The sequence below is a fragment of the Acartia tonsa genome, chromosome 8, assembly GCF_053477335.1.
Source record: "Acartia tonsa isolate MP-2025a chromosome 8, ASM5347733v1, whole genome shotgun sequence".
Taxonomy (NCBI): domain Eukaryota; kingdom Metazoa; phylum Arthropoda; class Copepoda; order Calanoida; family Acartiidae; genus Acartia; species Acartia tonsa.
In genome coordinates, this window is record NC_137267.1 from 49,183,241 (window position 1) to 49,203,164 (window position 19,924).

At 34.5% G+C, this 19,924-nt stretch overlaps 2 protein-coding genes across 2 annotated transcripts in view; both read right to left on the reverse strand.

Annotated features, from left to right (window-relative positions):
* The window catches only part of LOC145327188 (uncharacterized), a 31,401-nt gene extending 24,590 nt beyond the window's left edge, over positions 1-6,811 (reverse strand). Inside the window, exons 1-4 of the mRNA XM_080170760.1 lie at positions 6,709-6,811; positions 5,424-5,475; positions 4,826-4,895; positions 1,137-1,203 (exon numbers count right to left, since the gene is read on the reverse strand). The gene's annotated coding sequence lies outside the window, so the exon portion shown is untranslated. The remainder of the gene's footprint in view (positions 1-1,136; positions 1,204-4,825; positions 4,896-5,423; positions 5,476-6,708) is intronic.
* A 6,234-nt stretch (positions 6,812-13,045) lies between these two features.
* The window catches only part of LOC145326662 (uncharacterized), a 106,981-nt gene continuing 100,102 nt past the window's right edge, over positions 13,046-19,924 (reverse strand). The window contains exons 23-27 of the mRNA XM_080170029.1: positions 15,041-15,084; positions 14,537-14,579; positions 13,859-13,895; positions 13,398-13,485; positions 13,046-13,053 (exon numbers count right to left, since the gene is read on the reverse strand). Of these exons, the coding sequence (XP_080026155.1) occupies positions 13,046-13,053; positions 13,398-13,485; positions 13,859-13,895; positions 14,537-14,579; positions 15,041-15,084 (220 nt within the window). The remainder of the gene's footprint in view (positions 13,054-13,397; positions 13,486-13,858; positions 13,896-14,536; positions 14,580-15,040; positions 15,085-19,924) is intronic.

The window sequence follows — 19,924 nt, forward strand, 5'->3', positions numbered from 1 at the left end:
GGATTTCTTTGATGAAATGACAGGCCGGTCAATTTTTAGGCCATTTTTTGCGGTTTTTGGGCCGTCACGCCCAAACTGTTTGAGATAATCTCACGGGACCTTTTGCCCAACCTAAGTCTGGTTATTTGTGAGGTCTAGGAAAAAAAACAGACTTACGCAAAAGATTATAATTATAATCTTTACACAGAAAAATGGCACGAGGTGAGGGTTTGAGGGGGCAAAATGAGCCGACCAGCAATTTTTGACGGCGCGCAGTGACGTCGTGCTTCATCCAATCTGGGATTTTTTTTTTCTTAGACCTTACAAATAACCAGGCTTAGGTCGGGCAAAAGGTCCCGTGAGATTATCTCAAACCGTTTGGGCGTGGCGGGCCGAAAACATCAAAAAATGGCCTAAAAATTGACCAGCCTGTCATTTTATCAAAGAAATCCATCAAAAAATCACAATTTGAAATTTTAATTAATTAATAACTTTTTTCTCATAAGAGATAATGACACAAGACTTTCACTTGGTGAAAATTCAGCATTGTGGGCCGCCTAGACTTTATATTTGGTGATCCTAGGGTGACGGGTTCAGTGCCCCCCACACCCACAAAGTGGGCATACTTTTGAAAATCACGTTTTTTCAGTTTTTCCCCTTAAAGGAGGGGAAGGAGTCGTTTTAGAGACCTCAAGCATCTCTTTGATGTGGAACAACTTTTTGAGGCAGACATTTCTTTATTTATGTTTTATTCGCCTCCGGCTGACCGTTTAGCCGTTATTTGCCGCCGAGGGCTTGATTTTTGGCGATTTTTGCCGTTTCCGAGATTTAAATGGACATTTAGGAGGGGAAAGAGTTGTCCAATCAAGTTGATGATGAAGTACATTTTTGTAGGCAATTGCATTGGCTAAATTTCATGTGAAGAAAAAATTTTTGTACCTCCAACCGGTTTTGCTCCAGCTGAATCGATTTACAGATACCCCCTAAAAACCGGAAAAAACCGGTTTTTCATAAAATTCACGGCCGGTTTTGGCCTGATCCGGCTCAAATTTTGCATGGAGTCATCCTTTGATATTCCCAACAGTTGATACTTGACTCAGCAAGATCCCAGAAAAGTGTGGTATATCTACCCCCCCCCCCCTAAAACAATGAATTACCTTGACTACACCTGGCCCCCGTGTATCCAGAATGGCAAGAACAAACGTCTGGCTCCACACATTTACCCTAAACAAGAATGTCGTCATATTAACCTACCATTGGTCAATGAAGTAGTGTACTGGACTACCATTGGTCAATAAAATTGTATACTGGACTACCATTGGTAATTTAATATACGTATCGGAATATCATTGGTCATACCCTAGGTGATTGAGCGCGTTACACTGCAATTATAAACTGCAAAGTATGTTCTAAGGTGACTTGTACCTGAAGCATCACCACGTCCCCTGTCATAATAACGAGAATCTGTTCTTAAACATTTTTAAAATTAAATAAGTTAAAGAATAAATATAAAAAATTATAAATTGCAATTTTTTTTTTAAAATAAACACAAAAATATGTGTACACTTTTATAAGCTAAAACAAGTACAGTTAAATAACAATTGAAGATCATAAAGTAAATTTAGTTAGAAAGTTTTTATTATTAAAAAAACATAAATTAAGAAAAATCCATAATACTACAGGTATTTTGGTTAAATGCCGAAATTAATTCAGAATTGTAACCAATATTTTTTCTTCATTTTTTTGTCGCATGATTTTGAAAGTCAAATGTGACATATGGACCTTTTGATGTAATTGTACAGACTTGCAGTACATACAGAGAAGAAGCTGCGCTACTGATGAAAGTAAAGAATTTTTGCAATATATTGTGTGCAGCATTGATGTAGTCATTATTTACAAGTGTTTCCTTTGTTGGCGGGCAATCACTTCCGCACACCAAGTGTTCATCAAGAAAGTGCAATGCCGCACACTCTACCAGCTACTACCAACGCCAAGCGCAATGCCGCACACACTTGCTCTAATCAAAAGTCGTCTTATCAAATCTTCCACATATTATCATAACTAAATAAGGCATTTTTGTGATCAAGACACAAAATTGACATAATATATCTAGATGGTCAATATGACCCCAAAAATCGTCAAACTTAACTTTAACCTAAGGAATTCAACTATTTATAGCTAACTTATTATAGGTTTTGTCATGGGCTACACAATATACTTGGAAATAAATTTCTACACCACATAATTTACCCAAGAAAAGCTTTAACAAAAATACAACAATTATGTGATCAAATGGAAAAAAATATGTCCTTTCATACTAAAATCTGCACAAAATTTCAACCAATACCATGGCCGGGTGGTTCTTCAACTGTTATCCTATTAGCTGATATTATCTCTGTAGGGAAAGCCCAAAATGGCACCCAAAAAAATGACGTTATACATTAAAGTTGTCCAATGAGAGGCCATTATACATTGTAATTAACCAATGGTAAAATATATAGTCTAGGGTGGGTCGATTTTGGAATTTCACATTAGTAGACATTTGCAAGGGTTTCTGGTCCAATATAAAACCCTGTAAAACTTGAAAGAAGTTTTTTATTTCAAGGGGTATAAAATTTGCCCGCCCCCTTATAAAACCAAAAATTGAAATTCCTTCAAACACAGGCATGTTGCATATCAAAATGACCGCATTGAAATGCTGATTACAGATCTGAAATTCGTTTTGAAAAATATTGATTCAGTCTGAAATGATTTTCAAATAACCTACTAAAATAAACAATTTTGACAAAATCAGCTGTTTTTAGGTACTTAATGAGATCTTATTCAAACTAGGAGCAATATTTTTTAAAACGGTTTTCAGATTCGTAATCAGCATTTTAATACGGTCATTTTGATATGCAACATGCCTGTGTTTGAAGGAATTAAAATTTTTGGTTTTATAAGGGGGTGGGTACTATTTATACCCCCGCGCGCCGGCAGCCATAAGAGCCAAGTCACTTTTAAAACTTGAATGGGGCTTATCATACATATATATGACTTCCACAACTTATGATAACAGTAAAATCTAAAAAAAGGGTGAAATGGGCCCACCCAAATATATACTCAACTCTCATTGGTTATTTTATCGTATGACGTCAATTTTTTGGTGCCATTTTGCACTGTCTCATCTCTATTAGACAAAATAGCAGATAAATGATGGTTAAAGTAAAGGATAATAAACAATTTTGCTGTTATAACAATTTACGTATCTGATCAATGTTTTTTTAATATTTGAATATTATTAATGTTTTTCAATATTTTTAAAAACATTGAAATAACATGGAGAGAAAAAAAACCCTCGAAGTTAAAAACCTCAAAACCTTGAAAAAATCCTCCAATAAAAAAATCCAATAATGTTAATGATAATCTTTCTAGTGCTCCGTGTAAAAATAACAATTCAATAATTGATGGGATTACCATTACCTAATAAGGACGGGATTCTCCTTTGATTTAAGTGATCATCTAGAGAATCCAGAGAATCATCCATGTGTAATGGGATACGATATTTTAACACCCAAGGATATTACATTAAGTAACATCCATCAGACAACCAACACTCTGATTGCACGACCTTTGTCTGAAAAGTCCTAACTGTGCATGGTAGTCACGCACCTGACATAGAAGCAGTAGAAACCATTTTAACGTTTTTAGTTGTGACGCGGTGTAGGCCCAAGAATCGAACCTATCACCTCCCCAGCGACGAGCGGATGCGCTACGTGTTGAGCCACGATTGCGGATAATTGATGTGCGAAAGTGTATGAACACCTCCTTTGTGTTCTAATGTTTTCTTTCAACTAGGTAAACACCTCTCAAGGAAAACAGGAATGTAAACGTCCAGAAAAAAACATATCCAGCCAGTATGGCTTCGAAATCGATCTACATACACTGTATTAGGAACGGTTTCAGCTATACTGAAAATCATGTATAGCATCGTATTGTAGACAATTTTTATTTATATTAATATAAATAATCTTAAAATTACAACCAGTTTTAACCTTATAATTTAGTTTTAATATCCGCAGAACGCTGTCTATAAGACGATGCGATAATTAACTATTATAGAGTTTTAGGGGTTTAATTATTGCATAAATGTAATATCATCTATAAACCAAAATATATTTAAAATATTAAAATTTAGTTTGCTAAAATTAATTTTAAAAAACATGCTTTATCGTCCTAGGTATCATCATTTAAAACGATTGTTTCATTATGATTTGAATTTGTTACAGAAATATTAAAAATTAATAGAACAATGAAAGATTACTTGACTGATATGAACCTAGTAATAGTGTCTGACTTTTTATCTTTGTGACGTAACAAAAATCCATCTCTTTTTTAAGGGTTTCCTTTCCCACCTCCTCTCTCATCCTTCGATTTTTAATACGTCACAAAGATAAAAAGTTAGACACTATTACTAGGTTCGACTGATATTACTACAGGGAAAAAAGATAGATAGACAAACGGACATATTTGAAAAGCCATGACAGACAAACGACATATAAATATTTACAGACAGATAGACAAACAGGCTGTTTGGCAAAAGAAAACAAGGGAAAATAAATAAAAAGCTGCAAAATGGAGGGGGATAGAGAATGTTTATCCCCTCAAATTTTGAAAACCCTTATCTTACTCTACCCTCCCCAAACAAAAAAAATACTTTAGAGTCCCCCCCCCCCCAAGAAAAAAAATTAAAACCTTTCATTTAACCCCCCGTTAAAAAAAAATATTACCCCGCATAAAACTTGAATCTCCTCATTTAAAATAAGCTTGGACGTTCATGCAATGTTAAAAAAGCTGTTAATGATACCTGTTGGCAGTCTGGCTGACAAATAGGAGTTGAACAGTCAGCTCCCTTCCAACCTTCATCGCATTCACATCTGAAACATAATCCAAAATAGTTAAAAACCTTTACTGGCCTATAAGAAGCTTCACTGCAAAGGAGAACCATATCGGTAAAGTGTTTAGCGAGATTGAAAAGACTGAAAAACATGTTAATTTTATATAAACAATAGCGAATATTGCCCCTAGAGGCCTCTTATCCCTAAAAATTATAAATTCTTTCGTGGACCTATAAGTTAAGAAGCTTCAATTTAAAGGAGAACCTCATCGGTCCAGTGGTTAGATCCTTCACTAAAGATAGACAAACATCCTGTTACTTACATTTATATAAGAAATATAATTCAAAATCGAATGCCATTTCAAAGTCAGATTGACTTTAAATAGCCTATCAAAATGGATATAAATATGGACCTCATTTATTGGTCAGTTTGTTTATCCAGTAGTAGGGGAGAGGATGAGGGGAAGGAAAATGTATGGGAGTATCGTTATTTTATCCAGTTGCGAGTATTACTTTATTAAAGTACATGAAAATCTGGTGCAACATCCAAGTAATAACAATAACTTACTTTATTTTATCTTTGGAGCAAAATCCATGAACAGTACAACCACATGCGTCAACTAAATAGATAGATAGATATATAGACAGACATACATATAGATGATAGATAGGTTGATAACAAAATCCATGAACAGTACAACCACATGCGTCAACTAAATAGATAGATAGATATATAGATAGACATACATATATAACAAAATCCATGAACAGTACAACCACATGCGTCAACTAAATAGATAGATAGATATATAATTCACATACCTGGACAGATAGATAGATAGATATTTAGATAGACATACATATAGATGATAGATAGGTTTATAACAAAATCCATGAACAGTACAACCACATGCGTCAACTAAATAGATAGATAGATATATAGACGGTGAGAGATACGATCTAAATAGTTTAGAAAACCCATTTAATATCAAATAATTTATGCTTATTAAAGCATCATGTCTTTTTATTTATAAACCAACTGAAGATGGTTTTTAACATGAAACACTGTGTATTGGACTTATCAAATAAAAATAAGATGTTTAATCAAACCGTGTTGATCACTCTATGCTATCTATAATACAAAGTAGAATGATGTCTGTCCGTCCGTCCGTCTGTCTGTCTGTCTGTCCGTCTGTCCGTTCCTTAAGATCTCGGTAACCACTGAACCGATCGGATTCTACTCTTCAGGGAATATACCTACTGGTCCTGTGGTGGTTTTAGGCTATTTTCTTTGGGGGTGGGACACCTCCAACCCTCCCAAAAACAAAAAATCCACCCCATTGTTTTTAGTTTGCTTAAGATTTCATTGGTCCTTTCTTTTGCTGAAGATTTCCTTGGTCCTTTTTTTCTGAAGATTTCCTTGGTCCTTTATTTTTGCTGAAGATTTACTTGGTCCTTTTACGAATTGAATTTCGCTAATAAAATTTTTTTTTGATCACCTCTTGGGGCAAAGCCCCTAGAGGCTCGGGGCGAAGCCGCTAGTATTATATAAAGTAGTAAGATTGTTTTTGTCTGAATCTATGATCTCAAAAAATACTGAACCGATTTGGTTCTCTATTTCGGCTACGCTTCACATACGTCTATGTGTTGATTTAGGCCATTCTATTTTCAGATTTAATTAATGTTTTGTTGGACCTGAAGACATAGGGAAACTAAACTGGTATTGATTTAATGATTTTTTTTCATTATTCGTGGAAAATTGCCTTGATACAATAAGATACATAATTGTTTAATACTAAGAACCGGTATAATCCAGCGAATATCAATCGTTTTTTAATCTAAAACTCTTTTACCTGATGGAGTAGCAGCCGTTGTTATTTCTTCAGAGGTCTAGAAACCAAACACATTATGTTAAGACTAGTTGTTTCACCCCTAGTCTCTAGGGGCGATTGCAGAACAATTTGAACAATAGCCTAAAACCACCCAAGGAAATATATAAGATTTTCTGAAAAGCACAACCAATTTGAACCATCAATTTCAGAGATCTTTAGATTAAACAAAAAACCTTACTTCTTTATTATAGAGAATAAAAGTATTCGTGTTATTAATATAGACACTGAAATAATCAACTGCTGCGATGTCAGATGCGCTTTAGAAAAAAAGATAAGTAAAGGGAGGGAGGGGACATTGTGCTATTAATTTCACTAGCCCCTAAAGTTTTTCAATAGCGTTTTTTTATTTATTGGCTTCACAAGTTAGGAGACTTAAAGAATTGTGATCAAAATGATTGTCCAACCGTTTCGAGCTCTAATTGTAATCTTATAGAGAAGGGGTAATTTTGTGTATCATCAATGATAATGTAATTTATTAGCCATTGTCTTATCCCTTTAGCTCCTTGCTTCTAGAAAGTTTATAGCTAGACATGTTGTGGTTTTAAAGACTCACGAAAAATAATTAGACAGATTTTTTAAAAAGAAACTTTGAACATTTTCTTTAATTTTGTTTTGAAACATTTATAAATTTAGACCATCTGTCACAAACATTTAATTAAAGAATGGGATTTATTATTACTTGGATATTAAACCAGATTACCATGTACTCTAATAAAGTAAAACTTGTAGCTGGATAAAATAACAATCCCCCCATCCACCCCCTTTAGCCCTACACTCCACTCCTACTGCATGAACAAACTGAACAATAAATCATTTCAATATTAGCAGCCTAAATTAACGACAAGTTTTTCTATGTCATAATATCCACGTATATTCTATATCCATTAATTAAACGGATCTTGTGCAGTTCACGGTAAACGTTTTCTGAAAAGGTTTATTTCTAAAAAATGAAAAAATACTTTAAAGGCTGTTAGTGGCCAAACGGCTGAATGTACAAATCATGTTCATGTTCATGATTATAATCAACAAAAAGACACGCATAGAGAAAAATATTAGGAATATACAATAATCAAGCCATTTTAGAGATAATTATTACAAGCAACATTTTACTGTGAACTGCACCTGATCCCTAATTATATAAATATAGATTTAGATCACAGACGTACAGGGGTGTTAACCCCCTTCAAACTTTGGAACCACTCATTTTATTCCCCTCATAATAAAAAAAAATACGTTAGAGTCAGCTCATACCAATAACGAAATTAATTCGGAAGAAAATCACGAAACCTATACGTGTTTTTCAGCTGTCGTTGGGGGGCAGCACATCGGAAAATTGACGACCTCTCCATTTGCCCCCCAAATATTATTTTAGATTTGTTTTGCTTGTTGGTTATACCTTATTCCTGCGTTAGAGTAACCCCTTTAAAACTTGGGAACCCCTCAAATAAAAAGAAAAAGATTAAAACCAGTTTTGTCAGACAGGAGGAGTTTCGCATTTCTATGATGTTGTCGAGTATAAATAATACATATATAACCAATAGCATGCCTAGAAAAACAAATAAACTTGTTAAAACTATTTTTTTTCTTTTCTTTCCATTTCTTTGGCTAACTTTTTTATGCAATTATAAACTCCTAACTTCTTGCTAACAACACTAAATGCGTGTTTTTAGTAGCAAAGCTACTCTACAATTAACTTTGTATGTTCGTCTGTCCGTCAGTCAGTCCGTGATGTTGTGGGGTAAGTGTGATTCCTAAGATATATGCACATCTAGTCTATACAATGAATTGTCCGTCTGTCTGTTGGTCATGCTTTAAAGGTTTCCTGATTTACTTTGATTTTTGGCGTCGATAGGTGAACTTGAGTTCTCCGAGTATAGAGTGTTTAAAACTCAAAGTGCTCCAATAATCCTTAATAAACTCTCATTGACCAAAACTATTAGACCCATTTAAAAAAAAAAATTTTATGGAATGAATTCAGTTTTTCATCTGAACTTAATTATCTTAATTATTAAAAAGTTCTTGCCAATACATGACTTACAAGAATTTCAAATTCTAAATACAAACAAAAAACTGTAAACATATTTCCAGTAAAATATTCAGGGATCTAAAGGGAAAAGACAAAGGCCGATAGATTTGTGTACAACCCCAATATGATGATACTCACAATAACCCATTCTGTAGATAACAAATGTTGGGACACTCGACTTAATCAACCAACCAATCAAAAATTATTAAAAGTCCCCAAAGTTGTTAAGCCAACAAATAAGAAAATACAAATCTTTGGGAACTTGTGTAATAAACAGTCCCTGAGCAAAATATTTCCTTTTGTAATATTGAAGAATTTTTATATAAAATTCCAGACATAGCGAGAACATATTCTCTGCCAGGGTTAACATGGATAGGGCAACGGAAAATAAATATTAACGTGTCTCTTGTATTTAACCTTTACGTATAACAAGGATGACATCATCCCCAAAAGAAAAGTTCATAAATGAACAAACGAACAAACGTAAATAAACACTTGTAATGTGTCAAAAATAAATAAGCAGAATATTAATTTAAGAGTATAAATAAAATAGTAAATTGTTGCAAAACTGCATAAGTAAAGGATTCTGTTTTAGGACATACTTACATTTTTATGGCTTAATTATAGAAATGCTTCGCTTAAAGTATTTTACCCTAATGTCCTAGAAATCAGATTAATAGAATAATTATATCATACACAAAAAGTGTTGTTAAAAAAAGTTAAAAGTCAACATGTTTTAAATGGACGCGACTACGGACTTTCTGGTAACTATTGCAGAGTTGCTTCGCTTTCAAGCGTTACGGTAATTATCATTCAAAGTTTTTTTTTAGCATTCCTACCATCCCGGATACTTTCCTCCAAATTAAACATTGTTTCACATTTTAGTCAGAAAATTTAATATATTTTATTTTAGAAATATTTTATATTAAATATATTATGCATGTAAGTTAGTGATATATGTAAAGGATTAAATATCTTATAAACAATAATTAAAAAAAAAAAAAACATTTAATCATAATGCACAACAGGGGCGTCCAAGCTTTTTATTTTGGGGGGGGTAAAATTTTTTTAAGGGGGGGGGGTAATTCGGTTTTGGGGGGGGGGTAAAATGGCGCACGAAGCGCGCCGCAAATTTTTTTTACCCCCCTTAAAATTTTTACCCCGGGGGTAAAATTTGCTTGGGGGGGTAATTACCCCCCCTGAAATCTGTTGGCAGGGGTAAAATTTGTTTACCCCCCCCCCCCAAAATTTACCCCCGGGGTAAAATTTTTTGGGGGGGTAATTTAAATTTGATCAAAAATTTAGTATTAAAAATGCGCGCGAAGCGGGCAAAAATTTTTTTTGTTAGAGATTTTCTATTTTGGGGGGGGGTATTTACCCCCCCAAAATTGTTTGGGGGGGGGTAAATACCCCCTTCTAAATAATTGGGGGTGCCTAGGGCACCCCCAGGGTAGGGTAAATTTTAAATGGGGGGGTAAAATGAAAAAAATTTTGGGGGTGCTGGGGGGGGGGGTAATCGCCCCATTACCCCCCCCCCCTTGGACGCCTATGATGCACAATATTTCTAAAAAATAATTTAAAGCTTTTGGCTATATTGCAGAACTTAGTAAAGGATTCAAACCCAATATTCCTCCAACTAAACCTTACTGTATATATGTGGTGATTTTAATTTTTATGGACAACAATTGTTTGTATGATATAATTATTCTATTCATCTGATTTTTGGAGCAATGATTCCTTGTTTTCTAATACGGTCTAAATAAAAGGATTAAAGCAATAAAGTCCATTTACTTTCGTGTCTGAAGAAAATTTGTTTTTTATTGAAAAATAAATCCCAAATTCTGAAGAAAAAAAGAGATAAGATATTGCTTTTTATGTCAGGGCTCGATGACCGCAGTCGCAGCAAAATCAGCTGCTGCGACTATTTGTAAGCTACCAGAAATCCGACTTCTACTTAACAATAGATATAATATTACTTGGATCTTACACCAGATTTTTCATCTTCATGGTATCTAATAAAGTGAAATACGCAGCGGGATAAAAGCGCTACCCTCCTATCCCCCCCTTTATCCCACCCTACTGGATGAATTAACTGACCAATAAGCGATTTCCATGTTAGCAACCTAAATTGACGACAATTTTTCCCCTTTTAAAATATCCACGTATACTCTATATCCATTTATATAAAAATATCATATTTATCAAACTTTGATTTCCATGACTTATTTCACCTACATCCAATACTAAATTCTTAGGTACGGCCGCAGCCAACTGCTCATTTCCAAATTCTGTAGCAGCCGTAATAAATGTATTAAGTATAAATGTATAACTCAGACAACTACCTGGATCCAGTCTTGAAGACCTTTTTCGTCTGCTAGCAAATTTCTTTCTGCTTTTGTGTAGCAACTTTGCTGTGTTAATATTTACGATGCTATTGGCTGATATTCAAAATTCGGCACAGGGTCCTCGGGGTGGGAATATAATATTTTTTAAACCCTTCTCTAAAACTCTACTGTTTTACTTTAACTAAGCCGTTATCAAATAAGCGGTTGCCAACCTTTGGTTTTTAGAGAAAAGTTATAATTCTTATCTCGAGAAGACATTGTTTTCAATAAAAATATTGGATTTATCGGCTCAATGGATGTAATATACGTGGATATTGTGACAGGAGAAGTTTTGTCGTCAACTTAGTTTGCTAGTTTAGTCCCCAACATTTTAACATTTCAACATTCTAACTAAAATCTCAGCAATCGCTAAACCGATTGGGCTCTTCTTTTCGGGGAAATAGATACTGATCCTGTGGGGGTTTTAAGCTATTTTTCCCTAAACTTTGTAGTATTGTGTAGTAATCCTGTGTTTTTATGTGTGTAATATGATAAAAATTGGCCGTTTATCTGGGTCAAAAATATTTGTCTTACAATAACAGAAAAATAAATGGTGCGGTTCTTTAAGATAATGAAAATAGTTATTTATTGCATCGTATTGTAAACAGCTTTCTGCGGATATTAAAATGAAAAAATAAAAGATTAAAACCAGTTTTTTAACCTCGATTTATGCTATTTATGTTAATATACGCGGAAATTTTTTTGTAATATGATGCCATGCATGATTTTTCTGTATGGCAACGAACCATCTCAAATTCAGCGGATGTAAATCGGTGTAAGAGCCATATCAAAAATCATTTGACAACATAGTTTAATTTAATGACATTTTCTTATTTCTGAATTTACCGCTAAAAGAACTAATTGCGTATAGAAATAAAATCCTATAATTGGATGCATTTCAATAAAGAGGAAACATAATTGGTCAGTTTTTGCGGTAAATTTAGTTATTTTATGTAGCGCAACTACATTAAAACTACAGTTATTTTGTTTAGTCAACCCGCGATCATGGCTCAACACGTACGTAGTGCATCCGCTCATTGACAATGAGGTGATAGGTTCGAATCTAAGGTCGACACCGCTTCATAAATAAAGACGTTAAAAATGATTCCTTCTGCTGCTATGTCTGGTGCGCAACATAAATAGTAAGAATAGGGGGAATGCCTTGGACCATAAATAGGCGCAACTCACTACCATGCACAGTTATGACTTCTCAGACAAAGGTCGTGCTATCTAAGGGTTGGTTGTCTGATGGATGTTACTTAACCTAATATCCTTAGCAGGGGCGTCCAAGCTTTTTATTTTGGGGGGGGTAAATTAATAGGGGGAGGGGGCAAATTTCCCCCCCCCCCAAAATTTTTACCCCGGGGGTAAAATTTGCTTGGGGGGGGTAATTACCCCCCCTGAAATCTGTTGGCAGGGGTAAAATTTGTTTACCTTCCCCAAAATTTACCCCCGGGGTAAAATTTTTGGGGGGGGTAATTTAAATTTTATCAAAAATTTAGTATTAAAAATGCGCGCGAAGCGCGCAAAAAATTTTTTTGTTACAGATTTTCTATTTTGGGGGGGGTATTTACCCCCCCAAAATTGTTTGGGGGGGGGGGTAAATACCCCCTCCTAAATGGTTGGGGGTGCACCCCCAGGGTAGGGGTAAATTTTAAATGGGGGGGGGGGAGGGGTAAACGGCACCCCCCAATTCGTTTGGGGGGGGGGGGGGGTAATCGCCCCATTACCCCCCCCCCCCCCCCTTGGACGCCTATGATCCTTAGGTGTTAGAGTATCCCAAATCGAAGGAGAATCCCACCCTTACGAGGTAATGGTAAAGGTAATATATATAGTCCCATGTGTGTAGGGTAATAAACATTAAAAATGTCAAAATGTTTGTTCATGACTACATGCCTGAAGAAAATAACAAATTTAGTATTTATAGTAAAACAAAAAATCCACAGTTATTAAGATCTTGGCGTTTATAGAAAAACATAGACGTCCAAGGACGCGGTTAGAGGGGTGTTTACTACCCTGAAACTTTGAAACCCATCATTTTATCTAACACAAAATTTGAAATATATATATAAGAATACCCCCCTGAATCTTTGAAACCATTCTTTTTGCCCCCCACAAAATAAAAAGCTTAGACGTCCCTGATGGTACGTTTTTCTGTTTTTACAAAGCTTGTTTTTTTGGGGGGAGGGGGGAGGGTTATAATACCTCCCCCAGCATTTTAAACATACATTAGATTAAACCCCATAATTTTTTTTTCATAATGTGTTCCTTGTTTGTGCTTGTCTCTATTTCAGTTGGCTTAAATTTATTTCGGAAATTCTCCATATCCTAAATGAAAAAATATTAAATACCTAATTCAGACTTTTTAAATAGACTTTTGTATGTACTATTTAATGAGTTGTGTTTCCTAATAAGGCGATTGAGAATAAAAACCTTAGTTTTTGAAGTATATATATGGCCTGTACAAAGATATTAGATTGATAAAGTAGCCTTGAGTTCAGATGATTCAATAGCTTTTAAAACTAAATTAATAAATATACAAATTCTGGACCCATAATCTCATTTTTTAACCAATAGGAACACAGCGTAGAAGCAATCACACCATATTATTGGTGCAAAATGACAGTTATTTATTAACTTAATTTATCTTACAAGCAAGCCATACTGAGAAAAAGCTTAATCTTTTTATCAATTATTTTACCTCTGAAGTTATGTGACTGGATTCGAATGGTGAAGATCTGAAAAAGAAAATAATTAAATATTCTTTGTAAAATGGCAAAATTGTAATATGATATTAAAGCTAACTACAAAATTTTGGTTTTTTAATATTTGTTTTAGGGGGTAGGGGGAATTTTTTTTGGTAGAGTGTTGATACCTTCCTTCAAATAGTTTTAAACTTTTATTGGACCTATGAAAAGCTAAACTGTAAAGGAGAACCATAGCAGTTCTGCAGTTGGCAAGATCCTACGGTACAAGCAAACACACTGACAGACAGGCAAAATCACAGTCATCCTGTTACTTTTATATAAGGATTGAAAACAACAGTTTAAGGGAAACAAAGGTTTATAGAAAAAAGTATTTGTAGCTGTGTTTAGTGCCCTAAGAAAATGGGGATAGATGTCACAGCTTTTGGCCTACCTATTCTATTGACGTCTTAGTAGAGGGAAAGAGAAAGTGAAGAGGGAATAAAACCCCTTAGAAAAGAGATGGGGTATATGGTATTTCCTGATGTCAATAGAATAGGTAGGCCAAAAGCAGTGACATCTATCCCCATTTTTTTTAGGGCACTATAAACAGTAGGCCAAAAGCAGTGACATCTATCCCCATTCTGCTAGGGCACTATAGACAGCTACGTTGTATTGGTATAAATTATACTTACGGACAAGGAGCTAACTGGCAAGATCTTATAACTCTTCTTTCCATTCCTTTTTTATTACAATAAATCCATTATTAATTTATCCTTTGTTTGCCTGTTAAGATATTTAGTTCTCTGTTTTTGGAATACTTTACTTTTGTCTTTAAGACATTTTTTTCTTCAAATTTTAATCCAGAAATGATTCTAAGATATTTTTTCAATTCCTCTTTCTCCCCTAGAAACAAGGGGCGAAGTCACTAGTTATCTATATAACAAATTTTTGTAATTTTATAAAGTATAATTATATCATATAAAAAGTTATTGTAAAAAAGTAAAATAACACCATGGTTAAGAATAAGATGGACGGACTTTCTGGTAACGATTACAGAGTTGTTACACTTTCTAAATTGTACCGAACTGTTACAGGAATTACTGCAAACTTTAAAATTGATAGGACATTTTAAATAATTAAAATTTACGGACGGAAGGACCGACCTTAATAAATTAATCTTTTTATGATTTATGTTGTTCCTGATTGAATACATTCCATCATTCTGGCCGAGTCTTGACATCTAAAACAAGGATAATAATATTTATAAGTAACGAAAAACAAATCATCATGCAATGGACAAACAGACAAAGTGAGTCATGGAGGAGACATTCAGTTGTCAATGCAAAGGGAAGAAAGATAGGGAATAGACAAAAACTCAAAGAAAAAAAGAATAATGTTTATTAAGATATATAAGTTGGAAAGAATTTTAATGTTAGAGGTAGATTTGAAATCTTCATTAAATTTTAAGAATTTTTTATAAAATTCGTTTTTTGTATAATTCTTTATCTAAAAACGGAAATACAATTTAAGTTAATTAATTTTGACATCTGTGATTGGTGGATTGAAAACTATCTGCGCTATGATTGGAGAAGCTCAAGTGTCGCACATCATTCAACCAATTAGAGCGCAGGTAGTTTAAAATCCACCTATCCTATTAATCCAAATTAATTAACTTAAATTGTATTTCCGCTTTTAGATAAAGAATTATACAAAAAACGAATTTTATAAAAATCCTTAAAATTTGATGCAGATTTCAAATCTCCCCCTAACATTAAAATTAATTCCAACTTATATATCTTAATGTTTATGTCTTTTGACTAGATGTAGAATTTAATATTTGAGACACAATACCACAGTAACAAGGACACCCAAGACTTTTTAAAGGGGGATTTAATGAAGGGTTTCACTGGTAACAATTTGAGGGGGATACTTTAACGTATTTTTTAAAAAAATTTTAAGGGAGTTTAAATTAGGGGTTTGAAAGTTTGAGGGAGGGGGGTAAGCACCCCTTTACACCCTTACCTTTTACGTCTATGCCTAATAACCATGTTTCAAATAGAAAATTTTGATTCATTGCTGGTTAAGCAACTATCAAACCTTTTCGCTCTTTTAAATACCATTTGAATTTTAACTTAAACCAATGAAAAGTAAAATATAAAGTTACAAATTACAAAAAAAGTACGTATATAATGCAGGGTCCAGCAGCCGCGCATCAGCCACTGTAAGCCTCTGAGAAATCAACCGTTTAAAATTTTAAAAATTAACCGAAAGTCTAAACCTAAGGTGGATTCTTAAAAAAAGTTTGCCCCACTAATCGCTTAGTGGGCAAAATTGTTTTCGTGAAAATCCTCCAAAATCACATAAAAAATCTACAAAAATTAAATAAAATCCTATTTGAATAACCCTTCTATGATTTTTTAAATTTTTGTAGATTTTTGATGAATTTTGGAGGATTTTTCACGAAAACAATTTTGCCTCACTAAGCGATTAGTGGGGCAAATTTTTTTTAAGAATCCACCTCTGATCTATATATGGCAATCCATCTTTTTTTTAAAAAATTCAAAGCATCCAAACGGGTTCTAATCAAAGGCATAGTCCTGATATATTGTTGAAAATAAATTAATCATCTAAATTGCAATGATATGATTTTGGTAGATATATAACTTTATCATATTATCTGTGTAAATATTAAACAAGGACTATTTCTTACAAAGGTAGCTGAACAACAAAAATAATTAAAGGAAAAAAATAAAATTAATTGGAATGCATCTTTCAATTGTACCTTTAAATGACGTCTTAATTGCCTACCATTTGTCAATCAAAATGTATACTGACCTGCCATTGATAATTTAGTCTGCGTATTGGCCTATCATTGGTCATTTGTATTTTATGGTGTCATTTCTGTATAGGCACTATAAAGAGCTTCAATCGGAATACAATTCAGATTTAAAGAACATAAATAGTTTTCAAAGCAGTTGTGTGTTTGCGGGCACTTAAAGTAGGATGGGAAAAAGTCGACTCCATCACATTTTAAATTTGAGTTTCAAAAGAGTAAAAAAATATTTTTGGTTGGAGTGGGGAAAAGACACCCTCCCCAAAAATAACTAAAAACCTTCATAGGACCTATAAGAAGCTTCACTGTAAAGGAGAATAATATCGGTTCAGCGGTTAGCGAGATCCTTCGGGACAGACAAAAAACGCTTACTACTTTATATACAGGACTAGCGGTTGTGCCCCTAGCATCTAGGAGCTCTAAATTCGAAGGGATATGGAAGGGCAGAAAAAAAGCTTAAAACCATACAAAGATTTAGCTATAAAAATAAAAAAAATTGTCTAAAACCATCTTAGGGCCTATACGAAACTTTCCTCTAAAGGAGAACCATATCGGTTCAGTGGTTAGCGAGATCCTTCGCTACAGACAAAAAAAGCATGGTACTTTATATAATAGGATAACCTGTAAGAGCGATGTACTTTGATTGGCAGACCCTATTCATAGAGTAGATGTGCTAACAATGCATTTTGTTTTGAAAACTATGCGAATGCGTGTTTGTTTATCATCTAGTTCATATATAAGGTTGAAATAAGTAGGCTCTAGCATTGGATATTAGGATATATAAGTTGGAAGGAATTTTAATGTTAGAGGGAGATTTGAAATCTGCATCAAATTTTAAGGATTTTTTTATAAAATTCGTTCTTTGTATAATTCTTTATCTAAAAGCGGAAATACAATTTAAGTTAAATAATTTTGACCAATAGGATAGGTGGATTGGAAACTACCTGTGCTCTAATTGATTGAATGATGTACTGCACTTATCCTTCTCCAATCAGAGCACAGATTTTTTTCCGTCCACCAATCACAGATGTTAAAATTAATTAACATAAATTGTATTTCCGCTTTTAGATAAAGAATTATACAAAAAACGAATTTTATAAAAAAAATTACTTAAAAGTTAATGCAGATTTCAAATCTCCCTCTAACATTTAAATTCTTTCCAACTTATATATCTTATTGGATATAGGATATACCGTGGATATAGTGACAGGGCAAAATTTAGGTTGCTAATATGGACCTCATTTATTGGTCAGATCGTCCATCCAGTAAGATAGGATGTGGTAAAGGGGGTGCAAGGTTTTTTTTATCCAGCTGCGAGTATCACTTTATCAGTGAACAAGAAAATATGATGCAACATCCAAGTAATAATATATCGATTAGGTTTTCAAATAAAAAAAAAAAAATTGGCCAAAATTTTACTTGTCGCATCTTAAGGGAAAATACAATTGCCTTTAAATTGATGCAAAACCTCAATGATGATACACAAAATTACCCCTTATTATATTATAACTATTAGACGATAGTTTTAAATAACCAACCAAGGTTTAATAAAAATACCCAATGTTACTAAGCTACCAAAAAAACAAGAAAAAATGGGGGTTTGCTATTGCTATTTAAAATTGCTAGCAATATTATAAGAACACTTGTATGGTTTTAAAGTTTACCTTTCGGTAGAACAGAGAATAACAAAGTTCTAAAGATAAACATTAAAGGTATACACAGGGATCTAAAGGGATAAGACAGTGGCAGATGTATTGATATTTACACACCCGATGATGATACACAAAATAACAATGGGTAGTTGAAGTGTTGGGACACTAAGCTTAATGAACCATGCTATTTAAATTTTAATAACAGTCCCTAAAGTTGTTAAGGCAACGAATAAGAAAACATTATTTCAAAACTTTGGGGACTAGTGTAATAAGCAGCCCAATGTCCCCTCCCTTTCTGGGTGTACAATAGGGCTAAGATTGTAGCTCTCTGCAAGAACGATTACGTCCAAAAGTTAAAAGGTTACTTTTTGCAATTTGTCCTTGTGTGGTATTCGGCAACCGTGAGCCATGCATATGGCACCCCTGACCGGGGTTCGGTGGAGGGTCAATGGCCCTCCCCCGAGTCCTGGGGAAGGGGTCTGACGACCCCCTCCCTATGCCTAGAATTAATGATTGAATCTGTCATGTTTTATTATGGTTAACTGTATTCTTAATTCCCCCCCACCCTTTCCAGGGATGGGGGATCATTATTGCCCAAACTGACTATTGTATATGTATTATAATGCTTTTATGTTATGATTATTTATTCCTATCCATGTAGTTATTGTTTGTTGTATATAGCTTTAGTATCCTTTAAACCTTCAATAAAGTGACAACTGAAATAGATGTTGATTATTATCTAGTGAATGCTAGAGAAGCGTAGCTTCTCTATAGTCAGGTGTCCACGTCTGTCACACTGCCGTAATCTAATTGAACTCCGGTGTCTGCCATTTATCCTCGGCGGATACCACAACTTTTGGTGACAGCTGTGTGAGATTACGGCAAACCACAAGTGTAGAGCAGACGCGCATCTGAGGCTAAGGTACTCCCAGCAGTGAAACTGGCAAAACTGACACAAGCAACCTGAATTACCCACCCTGGACAGCAAAGTCTAACTCTGCACCCGGCAGTTGTGGAAGCGAGACAGCGAAACCTGACGAAGAACCGCGAGAAGCACCGACATCTAACGGAGAATTGAGCGCTCAAAGGGCTGAAACAGGCCTGCGGACCGGCTGAAACAAGCCAAATAAGTGTAAACGGCTGAAAATAGGCCAACTTTACTGCACGAGATATCAGGATCCGAACCAGTGGCGCTAGCAGGACGGGACATTCCCTGCCGCCATCAGCCGGATTTGGATCAGCGGCGCTAGCAGGACGGGACATTCCCTGCCGCCGATAGGCTGAAACACGCCACATAGCTGCGAGCTGCAAGCCAACATAAGAGTGTAGTGCACCAAAACAGAGAAAACTACGTCAACTCCAAGTATCCTGAGAGGCTACAACGCAGCCGCCCATCTAGAAAACAGATATTATATCACATTTGCAGGGATTACCACCCTGGTGTGATGGCTAAACAATAGATTTATGAGCAAAGATTGGCAAACAAATTGTTGTGTTGTGATAAAACTAAAAATAGAACAGGCTTGGATTTATTGTGTATTGTGATAACAACTAAAAATAGAACAGGGTTGGTAAACAAATCTGCTATGTAATTG